Here is a 16,413-nt window from a genome sequence, read left to right as displayed (position 1 = left end):
CCATCGGTTTACCCCATCGATCCTCCCTGCCTTGTTCCACCACCCATCGAGTGCACTAATTATACTGCTAAACAATTTTGTATTTTGTATTTCGGTGGGGCTTTTGTTTATGCGACTAAGCGTACATTGGGGCCTGCCAGCCCTGAATGCCTCAAATTGGTTGCGTAAATATTTGCCTGGCTGGTTAGATCAAACATAGCAGCTTTTCCGAAATACAGTTGCCGGGTTTTTCAATAGCTTTCAAATAGAGTTTAATTTGTGTTTCATTTGGGTGGGAATTTAGTAATGTGTAGAGAAAAAAGTAAAATAAAGAGATAAATACAATATTTTAAATATGAAAATAAAACAAAGTAATTGTTAGTTCTTGCAAAATTAATGTAATTATTATTTTTTTTCACAAAAATTGTACTTTTTAATCTGAAATATTTATAAATTTTATTTTACGATCTTATATTACTTAAAATTTATAAAAATATTTTGATACCTTTGTAATTTCATATATTTGTAACGCAGTGAAAACGTCATTTCCGATCCTATAAATCATATATATTCTTGATCAGCATTAACAGCCGAGTCGATCTAGCTATGTTTGAATGAAAAAAATATTTAAAAAAATTTGACAATTTTTTCAAACTTTGATAAGGGGTTACATCATTAAAATTCTCAAAAACTGGCCAAAATTTTAATTTTTTTAAATGTAAAGTTTAGTTTGCAGATTTTTTAACCTAGAAAAAACTAACATAGAAAAGCTTTCCAAATTAAAAATAATGCTTTTTTGACTTAGTTATGATATTTTTAAGATATAATTTTTCATAAAAATAATCAAATAAAATTATGGATAAATATTGAAGTATTAATATCCCTTTTGAGGGTATTATTACTTCAGTCAGAAGCATTTTTGGTTTAGATATTATATTTACTATTTAGATATTATATTTCTCAGAATTTCCAGTAGCAATTCAAAATTTATTTATCCAAATTTTTGTAAGGTATTTTGTAAAAATGAAAGACTTTCCCACAAATTTAATAGCTTTTAATTTCAAACGAATTTTAGACGTATACTGTTAGCTGGCAAAATTGATTTATAACTATAGTATATGAGTCAATCAGGAATCAAAGCAACACTTAAAAATGCCATGTAAATTATATGGTATAAAATATTAAATTAATGTTATTTTCTAGTCATTTCCAGAATGCATTTTTCACCGGCGACTCCATCATCAGTTTCTAAAAATACTCCTATAACTCATATAGTGTTTGTAAACAGCCACTTTTCAAAATAAACTTGTTGATTCAAGTGCCTTCATCGCATGATGAATAGCTTGCTGTTGTTTTTATCATTTTTCTCAGCAAAAATAATTAGTGATAAGCATTTTCGCTGAAAGAGAACCTACACTTACTTACAACGGGTTGGGTAAGCCCTTGAGATTAGCACAAGCCATAAATTCATTTAAGTCCGCATAATCCCGATCGTCTCTATGGCACATACATAACCCGCCATAACCATAAAGGCATCCATACATTAGCCCAGACATTGCTTGGGATCTGAATTTGCATGGGATGCAGTTATGAATTTATTTATGACTCTCATTCTTCGGTTGCTGCTTGCCTGAATCTTCATCGTCCTTCCATGTGTACCTTACTTTTGTAATCCTTTCGGAGTTTTATTTGCCTGCCTTGTACATATTTTAACACCTGCCCAAAAATAGTGCAGCTAAAAATAAAGATTCTGCAACAGATTTATGGCAAAGCCATTAATTTTTCAAAACAATGCAGAAGGCATAACTTTGGTTATTTACAAAACAATGAGTAAAAGTGCAATTTACAAAGGCAGCAATATGGCAAAGGGAAAATTGAACAGATCAAAAATATTTTTGAAATATATCTCATCTAAGCAAAAACTTAAGATTTTTTCCTAATTTTGGAATGCTCTCCATTGATGTTTATTTGCTTTGCTTTTCGAGAATTTCTTCTATTAATTTGCACACTTTTTCCCATGACAAAATATCACTAAAATTTTATTTCGTTTTCGATATTTACGTCTACATTTTTAGGTGCTTCCCCCAGGCGCTGCTCTATGTTTAATTATTTTTTCTAGCCTTATGGGTGGTCCAAACTTTTTGTATTTTTTCGCTCATACCTCAATCGAATGCGTTTTGTTTATAAAACACAAAAAAGAAATAAGGTGAACAAATAAGTACATAACGATTTGTGATTGAGTAATTGATATTTTTGGCAGAGATTTTGGCAAAAAATTAAATAGAAAAAAAAATAATTAAAGACCAAATTCTTAAGTCCGTTTTTTTATTCATTTTAAAGGTTTTTGGTTTTTTGATTTATAAGAAAAATAAGTCTCAAATTGTTTTTTTAAGTTTTAAAATAATGTCTTAATAATTTGTGGTTATTTCTATCTCTGTAATTATATATTTAGAATTCTCTTTCAAGTTCTCCCACCAAGTCACCATGTGGAAAACATTAAAAGTGCCTCTCGCTGGATCATTATCTTGCCGGCCGCTCGTTGCATTTGAAAGAGCGAAAAGCGGCGGCGTCAAGTGACTGAATGAGGAGTATTATCTAAAGTTTGAGGCTTTTGCTTTGCTTTTGTTATATATTTTCTTCTTTTTTTTCGCACCGATAAAAAATGCAGAAGGAAAGAAACATGCAGAGCTGTTTACCGAAGGCACAATTTATTGAAGTCCAGCGAAGTCGGCGCCGACAGCGACGTCTGCCTTATATATATGTTCATATATATATCATGATCATTGAGGGAGGGTTCTCGGGTTCGAGTTCGGGATCGCTGGGATCAGTCTTTGGGACGCTCGTTGCCCGTAAAGATCGCGGCGAAGAAGTAAACGAAAATTGAAATCAGAAAACCGAAACTACTTTTCGTGCGAGGTAAAATTTTATTCAATTTATTAAATAATAAATTAAACAATTAATAACATGTTTATGGTGATTTATTTATGTTTTAATCAATTTCTTGTGCAATCAACTGGATAAAAAAATAAAGACAATTAAGCCATGCTGATTAAGTGCAGCTTAAAAACAAATTGATTCACCGCATTAAATGATATTCAATATAAACAGAAAATGAGAAGCGGAAAAGTGAGAGTTTAAGTCGCATAATTAATTCGTTTATGCAAACTCGACAAAAAAATGTTTATGCATATATTTATTATACCCCAGCAACAACAACAACAATAACTTCGAACTTTGAAATCACTGCGCATTCAAATTAATAGGCCATTTCATATTTATTTATATATATGTTGAACTCTTTTTGTTGTGATATTTCTTAAAGAGAGAATTTACCAGCTGATTTTTTATTTATAACTATACTTTTCAACTTTTTTTCTCTTAAATTGGGCTTTGGTGGTCTCTTAAAAAACTATTTACGGGTGGGAGCGTGACATAAATTATTTATATATTTATTATCTCTGATTAATATGCTGAGAGAACCCGCAGATTTGTCTCTGTTGTTGTCCTACAGATTGCTTAGAAATTAATAGTACTAAACTTTTTATTTATTAAGATTTGTATTTTATTTTTCTATAAATTTAGTTCATTATAATATCTTCTCCCTCTCTAAACTAACCCTGAACTTGAATTTAATTCACTTTGTTTATTTATATCTATAAGAATTCTATTTCTATTCACCCCTAAAACAAGATGTTTAGGCAAATATTTACAGCCAACAGACATTATTTACTTAAGGCAATAATTGCCTGTAGATTTGCTTAGAAAATTACGACATTAATGACTTTTTGCATGCCGTAAATAGACGGTAAATTAAATTATTTCGGTTGCGTCTGACGTAACTCGAAGGGAGAAGAGGTCTGGCTCGATGATCCCATAAAGATTAAACGCATATAGATTGCATATTTCCGAGTCATTCATTGATTAGTCTCTGCGATTATCGGTCAGGGGTATGGGTTGATCGCATAAGGTGAAGTGGTTTGAACTAACTGGAAGTGAGTACCATACCTTGCGGGTTTTATGGAAGTCACTTCCCTGCAAAGAACCCTAGATTGCTTGGGTGCTTTTTTCAAGTTTTATTATAGGGGATTATTATTGCCCAGTTCTTATGAATGGTTTGCTGATTATACAGAAATGAATGAATAATGCTGGCCCTTTTTTAGGAGACTACAAATGAATTTCTAGAGTTTTATATAGAGCTTAAATGAATTTCTAGGTTTTTAGAGTTTAAATCAATTTATTTCCTTGTTCCCTGTTTAGTTTTTTTTTTAAATAATCTATGTAACTTAGCGGTAGCTCAGATCTAATACCTCCGGACCGGGCTGCGTGGTGGCTGAATAGACATTCAGCTTAATGCTGTCGTCAAACATGTTTGTATTCAAGCCATTTATTTGGGCCTCAAAGGTGTCCTGTCAAGGGTACAACAAAATATTAAAAAATCCTTTAAATAATTAAAGATTAATCTTAAACTCACCGGTTGCCCATTGGCTTGATATTGGCTTTCGGCTTTCAGGAAGGCAGCCACTCCCTCGTTGACCTCGCTCTTGATTTTATTCAAAAAATGTGACTCTATGTCCTCCGTTGTCATTGGTCTATGATTTCTTCGAATCTCCTCCCGTTCATAGTCAATCCTCAACTTGATGGCCTCCAGCATGGTAATGGGATCCACGGGAAAGGGTTTGGAGGGAACGGGTCCCGCAAAGGCAATGTCGAAGGCAAACTGATTGAAATCCTCATTGCCATTGAGGGTGGACTGTATAACACCAGGACATGAGCGATCCTTGACCAAAGCATCCATAAACTCAGCTTGTGTGCGTTCAGCAAGATAATCCTCAGCTGTTTTGATGGTTTTTAATGCTAGAAAATCACTTATTTAATTTGATTTGAAATAAAACTTACGAGATTTGGTTTGTCTTCTTGAAGAACGTTCTGCCCAACAACTATTGGGTTTTTCTGAACTGGTTTCCTAAAAAAAAAGATAATTAATTTATTAAAAATAATATAAATAATTAGAAAGATCTTACATTTAAGCTAGATCTGGCCAACATTGCCCGGGATATGTTCATATAAGTAGGACTTCTGCTGGAATCGGAATCTTCAGGATACCCTCCAGTGTCGTCCATATTCAAGTGTCTATTATTTCCACAGCCTTGACCTTTGCACTTTGAACAATTTAAAGGAGATAAAGAGCGTGATCTTTGGCTCATTTGGCACTGTTTTCTGAGATTCATAGGTGTGGGGTCCTGGTACATGGCCTGAGACTAGTAATAATAATGAATTAATTTATTAATAATTATTTAAAATTATACTTGATACATGTACTTACATTTCGACACTGACTTTTATTAGTATTTGGCTGGCTTAAACCCTCCGGCAGGTCAAAGTAGCTCGTCTCATTTATTGAAGATTCATAAAGCTTTTAAATTGAGAAATATTCCTTAGGGATAACATATTTTTTATAAATTAATTAACTTACCTGGGATTTCCTCCTGGTTTCCATTGGTTGGAAATCACACTTATTAAAAAAATACGGAAAATTATATTTTATATAAATAAATAGAGTTTAGTAGCCTCAAAATGTAATTACCTGAACTGCTTGGCGTGACATTTGCGGGGTCTCACACTAGTTTTAAAATTTAAAAATATTATATAAATTAAATAAATGTACATAATATATAAAATAATATAAAACAAGAAAGAAAGCCAACTTTAGCCAGCCAAAGTTTGTATACCCTTGCAGGTAACAATTAAAATATATCATAACTAAGCCAAAAATGCATTAATTTCGATTCGGAAAGCAGTTTTGTGTTAGTTTTTATTAATTTAAAAAAACTGCATACCAAATTTTAAATTTTAAGAAATCAAAATTTGTGGCCATTTTTGCTAATTTTAATGATGTAACCCCTTATCAAATTTCGCAAAAATGGCCAAAAAATCGATTTCTTCCGGACATATCTAGAAAGATCCCCCTGTTGATGCTGATTAAGAATATATATGGTTTATGGGGTCGGAAATGATTCCTTGACTTAGAAAAATATTATTTTGTATTATAAAATCGGATTTTTTATATTAAAAAACTTCTTGATTTTTTTTAATTAAAAATATCATAACTCGGCCAAAAGAATATTAATTTTAAATCGGAAAACTGTTCTGTGCAAGATTTTCTGCAGTTAATAAATCTGCATACTTCATTTAAAAATTTTGAAAATTCAATTTTTTATCAAAATCAAAAATTTTAATGATGTAACCCCTTATAAAATTTTGCAAAAAATGGCCAAAAAATTGATTTCTTCCTGACATATCTAGAAAGATTCCCCTGTTGATGCTGATCAAGAATATATATACTTTATAGGGTCGGAAACGTCTCCTTCACTGCGTTGCAAACTTCTGACTGAAATTATAATACCCTGCAAGGGTAAAAATATAATATATTAAATACATATTATATTATTTCGAACTATTTATGCATATAAACCTAATTAATAAATTTCTAAAACAACTAACCTGTTGCTGACGCCTTGGTATTTCATTTGAAGTATTATACATTCGTGACTGCTATATATTTTTTTGACAAAACATGGAAATTCCCTTGAATAAAAAAATGTATTATGTTATTATAATAACTTACATTATTCGAGCCGCAAGTCTTGTTGTTGCAGGATGAATATTGCCTTGGTATTGGATTTTGTTGACCAACTTTTGTTGAATTTCGGTTGTTTTTCTCTTCGCCAATCATAGTGCTATTCAAATAGGGTTCCTAGGGGATTCATTTAAAGTACCATAAAATATTTTAATTTGTTTTATAAAATACTTACAAATCCGGAGATTTCATCATCCTCCCATGAAGACATAGTGCATTCATTAGGAGGTTGCTGGCGGGTTTGACTTTGACGCTGATGTTGCTGCTGCTGTTGCAGTTGCTGCTGCTGTTGCTGATCCTGCGGATGTCCCTGCCTCACCATTTGACGCCTTTGCCATTCGTCATAATAACTGCCATCCTGAGAGCTATTGTGCCAATTGCTAGAGGCATTACTTCGGGAGTTTCTATCGGGGACATAGTTGCAACCATTTCGGGTGGGTACATCGCCCTCACACTTGGGAGAAAAAGGAAGATTTAATTTAATTTAAAATTTATTTAAAAATATATATAATATATATAATATATAAATATATTATTATATATACTCACCGCATTAGGGCCTGCACAGCAACCGCGCGTTGGGCCTGTGATATCCTGTCCCTGAAAGTCATTCTTGTGAATACTTTTAATGAGTAATAAATCAAAATAAACACAACTTACTGCAGGTAGGCCCCTCTGGCAATCGAATCTTTCAAATTTATTACATGTTTCATTGGCATTTGGCCTGGGAACACTTTGAGATCTGGCAGATCTCTGCGGACACTGTTGAACTCTATTGACTGGAGCTTGTGGCAAGAGAGAGTGTTTCAGCTGCATTAATTGCTGGCGAAGTGTTTGATCTTGGCATGGATAAACCGAAGGCTCTTCTTGGTGAAACGATGAATCGATCGGGCATTGTGGCGAGTGGTAGTTACTCTGTGAAGTTATGATGAAATTCTAAAAAAATCAGGGACTTGAAAAACCTAAAATAAGTACTCACGCGTTCCTTATTCTTGCTACAGCTTGGCGCAAGCTGGAAAACATTTAATAAATATAAAAATAATGATTATTATATTATATAATAATATAGTATTTATACCTTTCCCTGGTTTCTTGACGGCTGCTGCTGTCTGCTGGCTTGACCATTGGTCGAGCATCCATAACTGGCTCTTTTCTGAAAATTATGCGTATTGCTTTGCATCGAGGACTGAGTGTGTATGGATCTTGGCTCGTCGCTATCGTCGTTGTCCTTCGGATATAACTTTCCTGGGGTTTGTTTCTTGCAGATTTTAGGATTTGCCAGAAAACGACTTAGGGCAATGACCACCTCATCGGGCAGTGAGATAACGTTTCTAGCAAAGTCCATTCACACGAAAAAAAAGGATTGTGGATGAAACACCTGCTTATTATATATTCAAATCTTTTGAATCTCTTTGCTTTTCTACTTACAGAAACTCGAGTAGATTTGGTTACAGCTTGAGTCGGGAATTTTAAAAATTTGGGTTGCTAATGACTTAGATTTAACGTTCTAGGGAAAGGTTCAATGCAAAATATCAATTGCACTAACCATTAAAAAAGCTGTACTAACATATTATCGAAAATAGGAAAAAAAAGGCAGTTTTGGAAATTTTATTTTGAGGAAATAATATGATGAATGCACAGACAGATGGATACAAGCTATCCTAGGTTGCTTTTATTTTTGGTAAAAGTTTAATATATAAATATTTTATTACTTTTAAAATATAAAAAATATCCATATACCAATACTATATATAAATATATATTTTTTTATTGTTTATAAAATAAATCTGTATATATTTTCAATATTTTCTTGTTGAAAATTGAATTTCAAGCTCTTCAGGAAATGAATTTAATTTGCTATTTGGCTACCCACTATCGTCAGCAATCTTTGCGCCATCCATTATCGTCATCATCCCTGGCCGGGATGGTAATCCCTCATCGCCATCGTCATCTCTCCGGTGCCCACTTCCACTTCCGTTTGTTCATTAGGCAAATGCAGCAATTCCAGCTCGACAAACGCCAAATCGTTTGTCTCAGCCGTATCCGTATCCGTCATTTTGGGGCAATGGGAATGGGAACTGAAATGGGAAAGTGAGTGGGTGTGGGTGGAGCAGGCGTCATGCCAAACGGAAACGCTGTGGCATCCATTGGATCGCCTCAAGTGGGCGCTTAGCTGTGCTAGGAATGTGGGCGTGGCATGTGCGTTACGCGTGAAATCCAATTCCCGCAGACTCTGCTCCTGTGAGGCAATGAAGGGCAGAAGGGAGAGTACCGCCTGCGGTGGCTGTGGCCGCCACCTGATGCTACCATCCGCGACATCACAGTGCACCGTCAGCTGCGAGTGCCAGGCAAAGTACCGCAGCCGGAGCACATCCGTGAACGTAGATGTAGATGACAGGCTGTCATCTAGGCGACACTGCAAGCGGAGGCCCACAATGTGACAGTGATGCCGCCGAGCTGTGCCAAGTTCCCTGAGGCAAGCATTTAGAGTTCCTGTACCAGAGTTCCTGGCATTTGCTTTGTCACCAACACCATCATCATCTTCCGAATGTCCTGAACTCCGACACAGAAAGCCCGTCAATAGCCGGAGGCGCGACAATTGGAAGATCTTGGCAATGTAGGAGTTAAGGAGGCAGGCGGGCAGCTTAAGGGTTTCCAGGTTTGGGGGAAGCTGGAAGAGGGAAAGTATTTCCATAATGATCAGTATTATATAACCTAGGGTATAATGATTATCTTACATTTCTCAGAGAGCTGTCCTTCTCGCAATTTTTCATAGACTTTAGCTCAAAGGCTCTCAGTTTCTGGAGTTGCCCAAATAACACATTCAAATCTCTGCTGACTAAGTGCTCTCCTTCACCCAGTTTTAGCTCAACCAGGTTCTGGCACATCCTAGCTACTGTTTGTATCACTAAGGTATCACTTTTGGAAAAGCCAAGTCTTTGAAGATGACTAAGCTGGCTTTGCCTCTGTTGAAGCCACTTCCGGCAGCCCTCGTCACTGGCGCCTGGGAGATTGAGCAATGCTCTCGTCCGACTCCCTAGGAGTTCCAAAAGTTGGCACCGCTCATCAGAACTCAGCAGCTTCAATTGCCACCTGTCCCGGCTCCAATCGAATTGCTTGGAGTACTTGCAGCTCCACAGGCGAAGCACTAAGAGGCCGAGACGCTCCTCCTGCAGCTGCAGCAGCCGCAGCTGGTCTCCCAGGCTTAGCTGTTCGCAAATCAGCAGCAGGCAGTCATCGTTCAAGGCTGTCAATCGAAGTTCGAGCCCGAATCCGAGTGCTGGATTGAGCTTGAGATTCCTTGGTGGCTCTGGCTGTGGATGGCCAATGGTAACCGTCGTCCTGAAGCGCATCCCACTCGATCTGCGGCAAAGGCTCGACTGAGCAGGAAACGCGTGCCATGTGACGGCGGTGGGTGATGTCTGGGCTGCATACTGAACCCCCGGGAAACGGAATCAGTGTCGGCTTCGGCGGTTGCAGGCAATCGCAGCTGGCAGTGCGTACAACTACAAGAACAGGCAGCAGTGCAACGCACACAGTCGGCTGTGTGTCACTTCATTGATTACCGCAGATCTGGTGGCACAGTGGTAAAAGAGTGAAATTGTGGGAACAAAAGAAACAATATATTTTTATTAATTTTTTAGCTTCAGATTTTTAATTAATTTTTTGCGATTTTATTATTTATTATCTCTTTTAATTTATTATTATAATTTAATAACTCTACTTCAGTGCTATAAATAGTTGGGAATTATAGGATAAAACAAGTACAAATTATTTGTGATGTTTTTTGGTATTTCTTCATAATTTTTTTATAACAAATATAAAAAATCACTTTATTTACAAGTTATTTTTATAAAAATAAACTCCTTAACCACTGTTTGACCTCACATACCTCCCCCTTGGTGACAACGCTACTGGTGGTGGACTCTATTTCGCTCTAAAAATAAGTGCAACCCCTAGTTGTCCGCCCGAGAAAAAAAAAAGAGAGCTCTTCCACTGTTTCAGGGTGCGGGAGTTGCTCGGTTCAACACTCTCTTTGGGCGATAATGCAGTATAAGTAGTATTCGTATTATCGCTGGATGTGCGGAAGACAAAGAATATGAAAGAAAGAGAAAGAGACTTTTGGGCTATTTTTATAAAAACTCCCCAGCACATGTGGCCAAGGCCAAGGCGAAGATATTGTTCCTATATACCCTGGAAATACATATTCCGATTTAACAGTTTGTGGTAGGCGGGGAGGCCAAACTTCAAGTGGTTTTGAGAAATAACAGAAAAACAGAAATCTGGGTGGAAACAAATCACTATTGTTTGTTGCTCACCGATAATCTGACCATCGTAAACAAAAAGATGTCGTTGTGATAGGACGATCTTTGTACCCCTCCGAAACCTCAGAAATAAATCATTTTTTCGATTTATAATTACTAAAATATGAGTCATGGGAATTGGGAAACTATAAAAATTTGAAGATTTATTTAAAAAATATAAAAACAACTATTGTTTATATTTTGGAATACTATTTATTGCGTTTTCCTCTTTTGATTATGGTATTATGACACTTGACAATGAAAAGAAGCCACTTTATTTAGAGTCATAACACAAATTTCATCTTCTAAAAGTATTTTATAAAATTTATCAAAGATTTATAAGTCTAGTTTGAAAAAATTCACTTTAGGTTCGTAGGTTTTTTTTGGGGGAAAGCATGATACCTATTTAGGAAAAGAAAAATTAAACTAAAAAATTTCCTTTCGATCGCAAAATTTATTGTTGCTATGGCAAACGTGGGCGAGCCAACCCGAAATGCACTTACATCTCCATCAACTCCTTTGCCTTCTCCTTCTCCTCCTCCTCCGACGCCATTGAGGATCATCAACCTGGAGACGGAGATCTCTGAGGAGGAGAGTCGCCGGCAGACGAACATGAACAGAGCATGGGTTCACCTGGGATTTGCCCTAATGCTGTGCATCATTTTCGTGCTGCTCTTTTGCACGGCCTCACTCTTTGTCAAGGAAATGGTGGGTCCGGACTCCTTGGATAACATCACCAAACTGCGGGAAATTTATCTGCAAAGAGAGCGTGAGCGGCGACTGGGCGGAAGGATCACACTGAGCCCTCTGGAGGAGGTGGCCAATGCTCGACTGCTGGCCGTCAAGCAGGTGGACGAGGAGGAGCATCGGCTATGGCAGAGCTATCACAACAGACCGCCACCGTTTCTAGGACACCGAAACATCAGCGACACTGATCTGTATGCTTTGCTAAGAAGCATGCCCAAGGGCGGTCTCCTCCATGTCCACGACTCGGGCATCCTGGGAACGGATTTGCTCATACAAATGACCCAACGCGATAACTTATGGGTCTGCGTGAACCTGAATCAAGGCTTCGAGGACTTTCGCTTTTCTTTATTGTATCCGGATATCCTACCCTCGGACGATTACCAGTGTTCGTGGATGCTGATGAGGGACTTCTACGAGCACGAACCCCTTGCCAAATTTGTGGCCAGGCTGAAGGAGAGTCTCAGTGTTCCACAGGAGGGTTTCGCGACATCCAGGAAGCTGGCAAGGCACTTGAAGCGATCCCAGCGGCTCATCCATGGACTGATCACCTACAAGCCGCTTTGGAGTAACTTCCTGTTTGGCATGCTGCAGGATTTGTATCAGGATGGAGTGCAGTATGTGGAGATGCGTTCCTCGTTGCCAATTGTGAGTGGGTATTTGATGGGAATTAGGTAAATTCTAACACTCGCTCGTCATCTAGCTGTATGATATGGAGGGAAGTGATTATACCATTTTGGATTCGGCTGAGGCCATGGTTACCGTGTCCAATCTGTTCCAGTCCACCTATAAGGATTTTATCGGCATTAAGCTGATCTATGCGCCTTCCCGTGACTTTAATGACAGTCGCATGGACAGCTATGTGGCCAATGCCCAACTCCTAAAGGTAATCAGTCCTTTATGAAATATCCTTAAATTAAGTATCCTTCTCCCCCAATGTTAGAAACACTTTCCCCAACTCCTGGCTGGCTTTGATCTCGTCTCCCATGGCAATGAGTGTGAGCTGCCCCCTTTGAGTCGCATTTCTCAGCTCTCAAAGTTGTTCAAAAAGGTGGACTTTTATTTCCATGCTGGAGACTCACGCTGCCAGGATAATATGCAACCCGATGTGAATCTCATCGATGCCATGCTGCTGGGCAGCAAGAGGATAGGCAACTCGCTAAATGTTCCTCTACATTCGGAGGTAATGCGGGGTCTGCATTTCCTAAACGTGGCCGTTGAGGTGTGTCCTCTGTCCAATCATTATCTGGAGTATGTCAATGATTTTCGGAATCATCCGGCTGCGTATCTCATAGCCGCCGGCTTTCCCATTGTGATTGGTTCGGATTATCCGTATTTCTGGAATGCCGCCCCTTTGACCGATGATTTTTATGTGGCCTTTGTGGGCATGGTTGGGGGCAATGGTAATTTACGCCTGCTCAAGCAGCTGGCCAAGAATTCCCTGCTTCATAGCGCTCTCAATGGGCTGGAGAAGACGAGGGCCATGGACAAGTGGAAATGCAACTGGAATCGGTGGATCAAGAACTTTTTGAACAGTACCCAATACCTAGGAAGAGAGTCTGAAGGGAAGAAGTGAAAATATCTAGTGTGGAGTGTAGGAAAAATTTGGTAAAAATAAAAAATAAGCTCGGGGCGTAGACAAAGAGATGTCTTGAAATATATTTTTGGGTTTTAAAGATTCCATAAAGATTAAAATCTTAAAGGTAATACAAGTTTTAATATAATCTTTATGGAAATTAAATCGCTGAACTCTCGGTTTCCAGGGAATAATGATTTTCGGTTTTTTATATTAAATTCCGGGAAAAGGAACCTAATTTTTTATACCTTTTTAATCTCTTCTTTTTAAAAAATATGGTATTCCACACACTCCGGAATGCTTTCTACTGCTTTCCGGCTATTAAGAGTGCACTATAAAGTGCTCCACCACTCGAAAAGTGGCAATGAAAGCGTGGATCTGGCCATGCTTATGGCCAGGGTTAAGTAATCTAATCTGGGAGTAGGCAACTCGTAAATCAAGATGCCAGATTGCCCAGCGATTGACTCCGATTAGCTGCCTGAGGGCTGGCGGCGGCAGCGGGTTGGCAACTCCAACCCGTGGGTCATCCACGCGCAATTATCGGCTCGGGAACACGCGTTAAATCAAAGATAATGTCCCAACGAATCCCACACAATCGTTTCAGATAATATTCGAATAGCGACAAAGCCCAAATCGGAGCTCCTCAATCGCCGCAGACGTCAGTCGTCGTGCGAACCTTGTTGCGATCGGACCTGTCACCTCGGAGAACTAACCATCGTCGTCGTCATGCTGCTGCTCCCTAATCTTATCGCCGGCCTCACTGTGGGCCTGTGCGTCTGCCTCTGCCTTGGACCGAGTCTGGTAGAATCGCGCACGCGTCCCAAGAATCTGGTGGATAAGAAATTGGTCACAATCTATGGCAGCACACCGCATGTGGAGGCTTTGCTCGGACCCGGACGTCCCACTCCGGACACCTACAAGACGTTGAGGAGCGCCTTTTTCCGGTACGAGGAGTCACGCTCTTTGGGCCATGACCTGGAGCTGACCCCGCGGGAAATCAAGGCCAATGAGACGATCATGAAGGCTAAGATCTATGAGTACGAGGAGGGTCTGATCACCCCACATCTCTTCAATCCCTCTCAGCACATCTTCGATGTCTTGGAGGGCATTCAGAAGACCGATCTGTTCCAGCTGCTGAGGAAGATGCCCAAGGGAGCTGTGCTCCATGCTCATGACACGGCTCTGTGCAGCACCAAGGCCATTATTAAGCTGACCTACAAGGATAATCTCTATGCCTGCCAGCAGAATGGAGATTTGGGCATTTCGGCTCTCAGGTTTGCCAAAGAGGCGCCAGAGGCTAATCAGGACTGCCAGTGGAGTTTGCTTGCGGACTTGCGAACGAAGTACACAGCCGAGAAGGTCGATGAGTATCTGGAGGAGCGTCTTACCCTGTATCCCACCAAGAAGTTTGAGGACAACAACGCTGCCTGGTCTACCTTTATGACCATCTTTGAACTACTCGATGGGCTGGTGATGTACGCCCCCGTTTGGGCGGATTACTACTACAGCGCCTTGGAGGAGTTCTATGAGGATGGAGTCTTGTATCTGGAGTTCCGTTCTCTGGTGCCAACGGTGAGTGGTTTCTCTTTGATATTTTTAAAAATTATGGATAAATATTTAAAGCATTGGGCAAACTTTAAGGCTTTTCAAGTTGGCATTATTTTTATATTTTCTTATTAAATTTTAAATCTCCTGCAGCTCTACGACATTGATGGCACTGAATACACTCCCATGGACACCGTTCGCATTTATGTGGAGACCTTGGAGAAGTTCAAGGAGGCTCATCCCGATTTCATTGGCTCCCGGATGATCTATGCTCCACTTCGCAATACAAACTCCCAGGGAATGACTTCGTATATTGAAACCCTGAAGGAAATCCAGGTGAGAGCTTACCTAAAAACCTTCTCAAGACAAGTATCTTAAGGATTTCGTTTAACAACAGGGCAAATACCCCGACTTTGTGGCCGGCTTCGATTTGGTGGGCCAGGAAGAGCTGGGTCGTCCCCTAAAAGATTACATTGACGAGCTGCTGGAGGTGCCAGAGGACATTGATTTCTATTTCCATGCCGGCGAGACCAACTGGTTTGGTTCCAGCGTCGATGAGAACCTGATCGATGCCATTTTGCTGGGAACCAAGAGAATTGGCCATGGCTTTGGTCTGGTCAAGCATCCGGTGGTGCTGGACATGCTGAAGAAGCTGAATGTGGCCATTGAGGTCAACCCAATCTCGAATCAGGTGCTCCAGCTGGTCACGGACTTCCGGAACCATCCCTGCTCCCACTACTTTGCCGATGGTTATCCAGTGGTGATCTCTTCGGATGATCCATCCTTCTGGAAGGCCACACCCTTGAGCCATGACTTTTACATTGCCTTCCTGGGCATTGCCTCGCAGCACTCGGACTTGAGGCTTCTCAAGAAGTTGGCCCTCAACTCGATACAGTACAGTTCCCTGACGGGAGATGATCAGTTCGAGGCTTTGGAGAAGTGGCAGGTGAAGTGGGATCAGTTCATTGCCGATGTCAACGAGGAGGCCTCCAATGGGGTGGCCTCATTGCAGCAGATCGATTGACTAGCACGGGTGGCGGCGGCGCTCCTGGTCGTGATCTCTGTCCTCAGGCGCTAGTCGGTCCTCCCTTTCACCTCCTCAAACTGCATTCTCATCATTAGCCCCGAAGCCATGTCCATGCCCACATCCAGTATCTATCCAATATTGTATCGCCCCCCAGATATCGTTGTAAGCTAATTGTTATGGATTAGTCTTTAGTTAGACCTAAGACCCCAACCAACCCGATGAGATTCTGACTGTGTCGCGGCCTCAAACTGGTTAAAGGATAAAGTCGAAAGGCTCTCCTGCCTAACGAAAGCAATAAAGAACCCGTTTTGGTCGTAGCCAAAAAGAAGAGTGCATGCAATTTATGTTTTTAGAAGGAGACCAGGGTCCTTGCCTAATCCTAATGAGGCTGCGTGAGAGGTGCTCATGGATAATTATTCCAGAAAAAGCTAGTTCCCATAGCTCCCAATTCTCGTTACCATAATCCTTAATTTCCAGTCACGCTGCCATCTCCCACGCAGGACATAGAGTGCACTCCAAGGCTCCTTCGTCGGCCCCGCATAAATCTCTTATTGCCTTTGGCTGTGCGTCGTCGAGTGGATGCGAAATTTTAATGAATATG

General features: G+C 39.6%; 4 protein-coding genes across 7 annotated transcripts; 2 read left to right on the top strand and 2 right to left on the bottom strand.

Annotated features, from left to right (window-relative positions):
* Positions 1-2,769: 2,769 nt before the first annotated feature.
* Adgf-A (Adenosine deaminase-related growth factor A) lies at positions 2,770-16,142 on the top strand. Its single transcript, XM_017162902.3, has 4 exons — positions 2,770-2,895; positions 13,845-14,812; positions 14,939-15,121; positions 15,183-16,142. The coding sequence occupies exons 2-4, from the start codon at positions 13,967-13,969 to the stop codon at positions 15,807-15,809; spliced, it is 1,656 nt and encodes a 551-aa protein (XP_017018391.1). The 5' UTR covers positions 2,770-2,895; positions 13,845-13,966; the 3' UTR covers positions 15,810-16,142.
* LOC108071935 (myb-like protein AA) lies at positions 4,209-8,261 on the bottom strand. 4 transcript variants are annotated; one of them, XM_041777277.2, is made up of 15 exons: positions 8,045-8,261; positions 7,695-7,994; positions 7,596-7,628; positions 7,277-7,531; positions 7,166-7,228; positions 6,792-7,070; positions 6,605-6,733; positions 6,481-6,531; positions 5,564-5,599; positions 5,453-5,491; positions 5,303-5,392; positions 5,001-5,237; positions 4,876-4,942; positions 4,451-4,812; positions 4,209-4,385 (listed from the first exon to the last, which is right to left on the bottom strand). In XM_041777277.2, the coding sequence occupies exons 2-15, from the start codon at positions 7,959-7,961 to the stop codon at positions 4,263-4,265; spliced, it is 2,031 nt and encodes a 676-aa protein (XP_041633211.1). In that variant the 5' UTR covers positions 7,962-7,994; positions 8,045-8,261; the 3' UTR covers positions 4,209-4,262. The 4 variants fall into 4 exon arrangements, with proteins under 4 accessions (XP_041633211.1, XP_041633212.1, XP_017018388.1 ...); XM_017162899.3 differs by having other exon boundaries at positions 4,210-4,385; positions 7,166-7,216; XM_070285051.1 differs by having other exon boundaries at positions 4,210-4,385; positions 7,695-7,947; positions 8,045-8,260.
* On the bottom strand, positions 8,395-11,058 carry LOC108071939 (uncharacterized). The gene is made up of 3 exons (XM_017162904.3): positions 10,936-11,058; positions 9,355-10,189; positions 8,395-9,287 (listed from the first exon to the last, which is right to left on the bottom strand). The coding sequence occupies exons 2-3, from the start codon at positions 9,967-9,969 to the stop codon at positions 8,526-8,528; spliced, it is 1,377 nt and encodes a 458-aa protein (XP_017018393.1). The 5' UTR covers positions 9,970-10,189; positions 10,936-11,058; the 3' UTR covers positions 8,395-8,525.
* Adgf-A2 (Adenosine deaminase-related growth factor A2) lies at positions 11,258-13,309 on the top strand. The gene is made up of 3 exons (XM_017162901.3): positions 11,258-12,312; positions 12,368-12,550; positions 12,608-13,309. Exons 1-3 carry the CDS (start codon positions 11,386-11,388, stop codon positions 13,238-13,240), a joined length of 1,743 nt encoding a protein of 580 aa, XP_017018390.1. The 5' UTR covers positions 11,258-11,385; the 3' UTR covers positions 13,241-13,309.
* Positions 16,143-16,413: the final 271 nt, after the last annotated feature.

This window comes from Drosophila kikkawai, chromosome 3L (assembly GCF_030179895.1).
Source record: "Drosophila kikkawai strain 14028-0561.14 chromosome 3L, DkikHiC1v2, whole genome shotgun sequence".
Lineage (NCBI taxonomy): Eukaryota > Metazoa > Arthropoda > Insecta > Diptera > Drosophilidae > Drosophila > Drosophila kikkawai.
This window is presented reverse-complemented; position numbering and strand designations above follow the sequence as displayed.

Coding starts and splice junctions, on each gene's coding strand:
- Adgf-A2 (XM_017162901.3), top strand. CDS start 11,386: ATGGCAAACGTGGGCGAGCCAACCCGAAATGCACTTACATCTCCATCA. Junction 12,313..12,367: donor TGCGTTCCTCGTTGCCAATT/GTGAGTGGGTAT, acceptor CTCGTCATCTAG/CTGTATGATATGGAGGGAAG. Junction 12,551..12,607: donor CCAATGCCCAACTCCTAAAG/GTAATCAGTCCT, acceptor CCCCAATGTTAG/AAACACTTTCCCCAACTCCT.
- LOC108071935 (XM_041777277.2), bottom strand. CDS start 7,961: ATGGACTTTGCTAGAAACGTTATCTCACTGCCCGATGAGGTGGTCATT. Junction 5,393..5,452: donor AAACCAGGAGGAAATCCCAG/GTAAGTTAATTA, acceptor TCAATTTAAAAG/CTTTATGAATCTTCAATAAA. Junction 4,386..4,450: donor ATCAAGCCAATGGGCAACCG/GTGAGTTTAAGA, acceptor TACCCTTGACAG/GACACCTTTGAGGCCCAAAT.
- Adgf-A (XM_017162902.3), top strand. CDS start 13,967: ATGCTGCTGCTCCCTAATCTTATCGCCGGCCTCACTGTGGGCCTGTGC. Junction 14,813..14,938: donor TCCGTTCTCTGGTGCCAACG/GTGAGTGGTTTC, acceptor AATCTCCTGCAG/CTCTACGACATTGATGGCAC. Junction 15,122..15,182: donor AAACCCTGAAGGAAATCCAG/GTGAGAGCTTAC, acceptor GTTTAACAACAG/GGCAAATACCCCGACTTTGT.
- LOC108071939 (XM_017162904.3), bottom strand. CDS start 9,969: ATGCGCTTCAGGACGACGGTTACCATTGGCCATCCACAGCCAGAGCCA. Junction 9,288..9,354: donor AGGACAGCTCTCTGAGAAAT/GTAAGATAATCA, acceptor TCCCTCTTCCAG/CTTCCCCCAAACCTGGAAAC.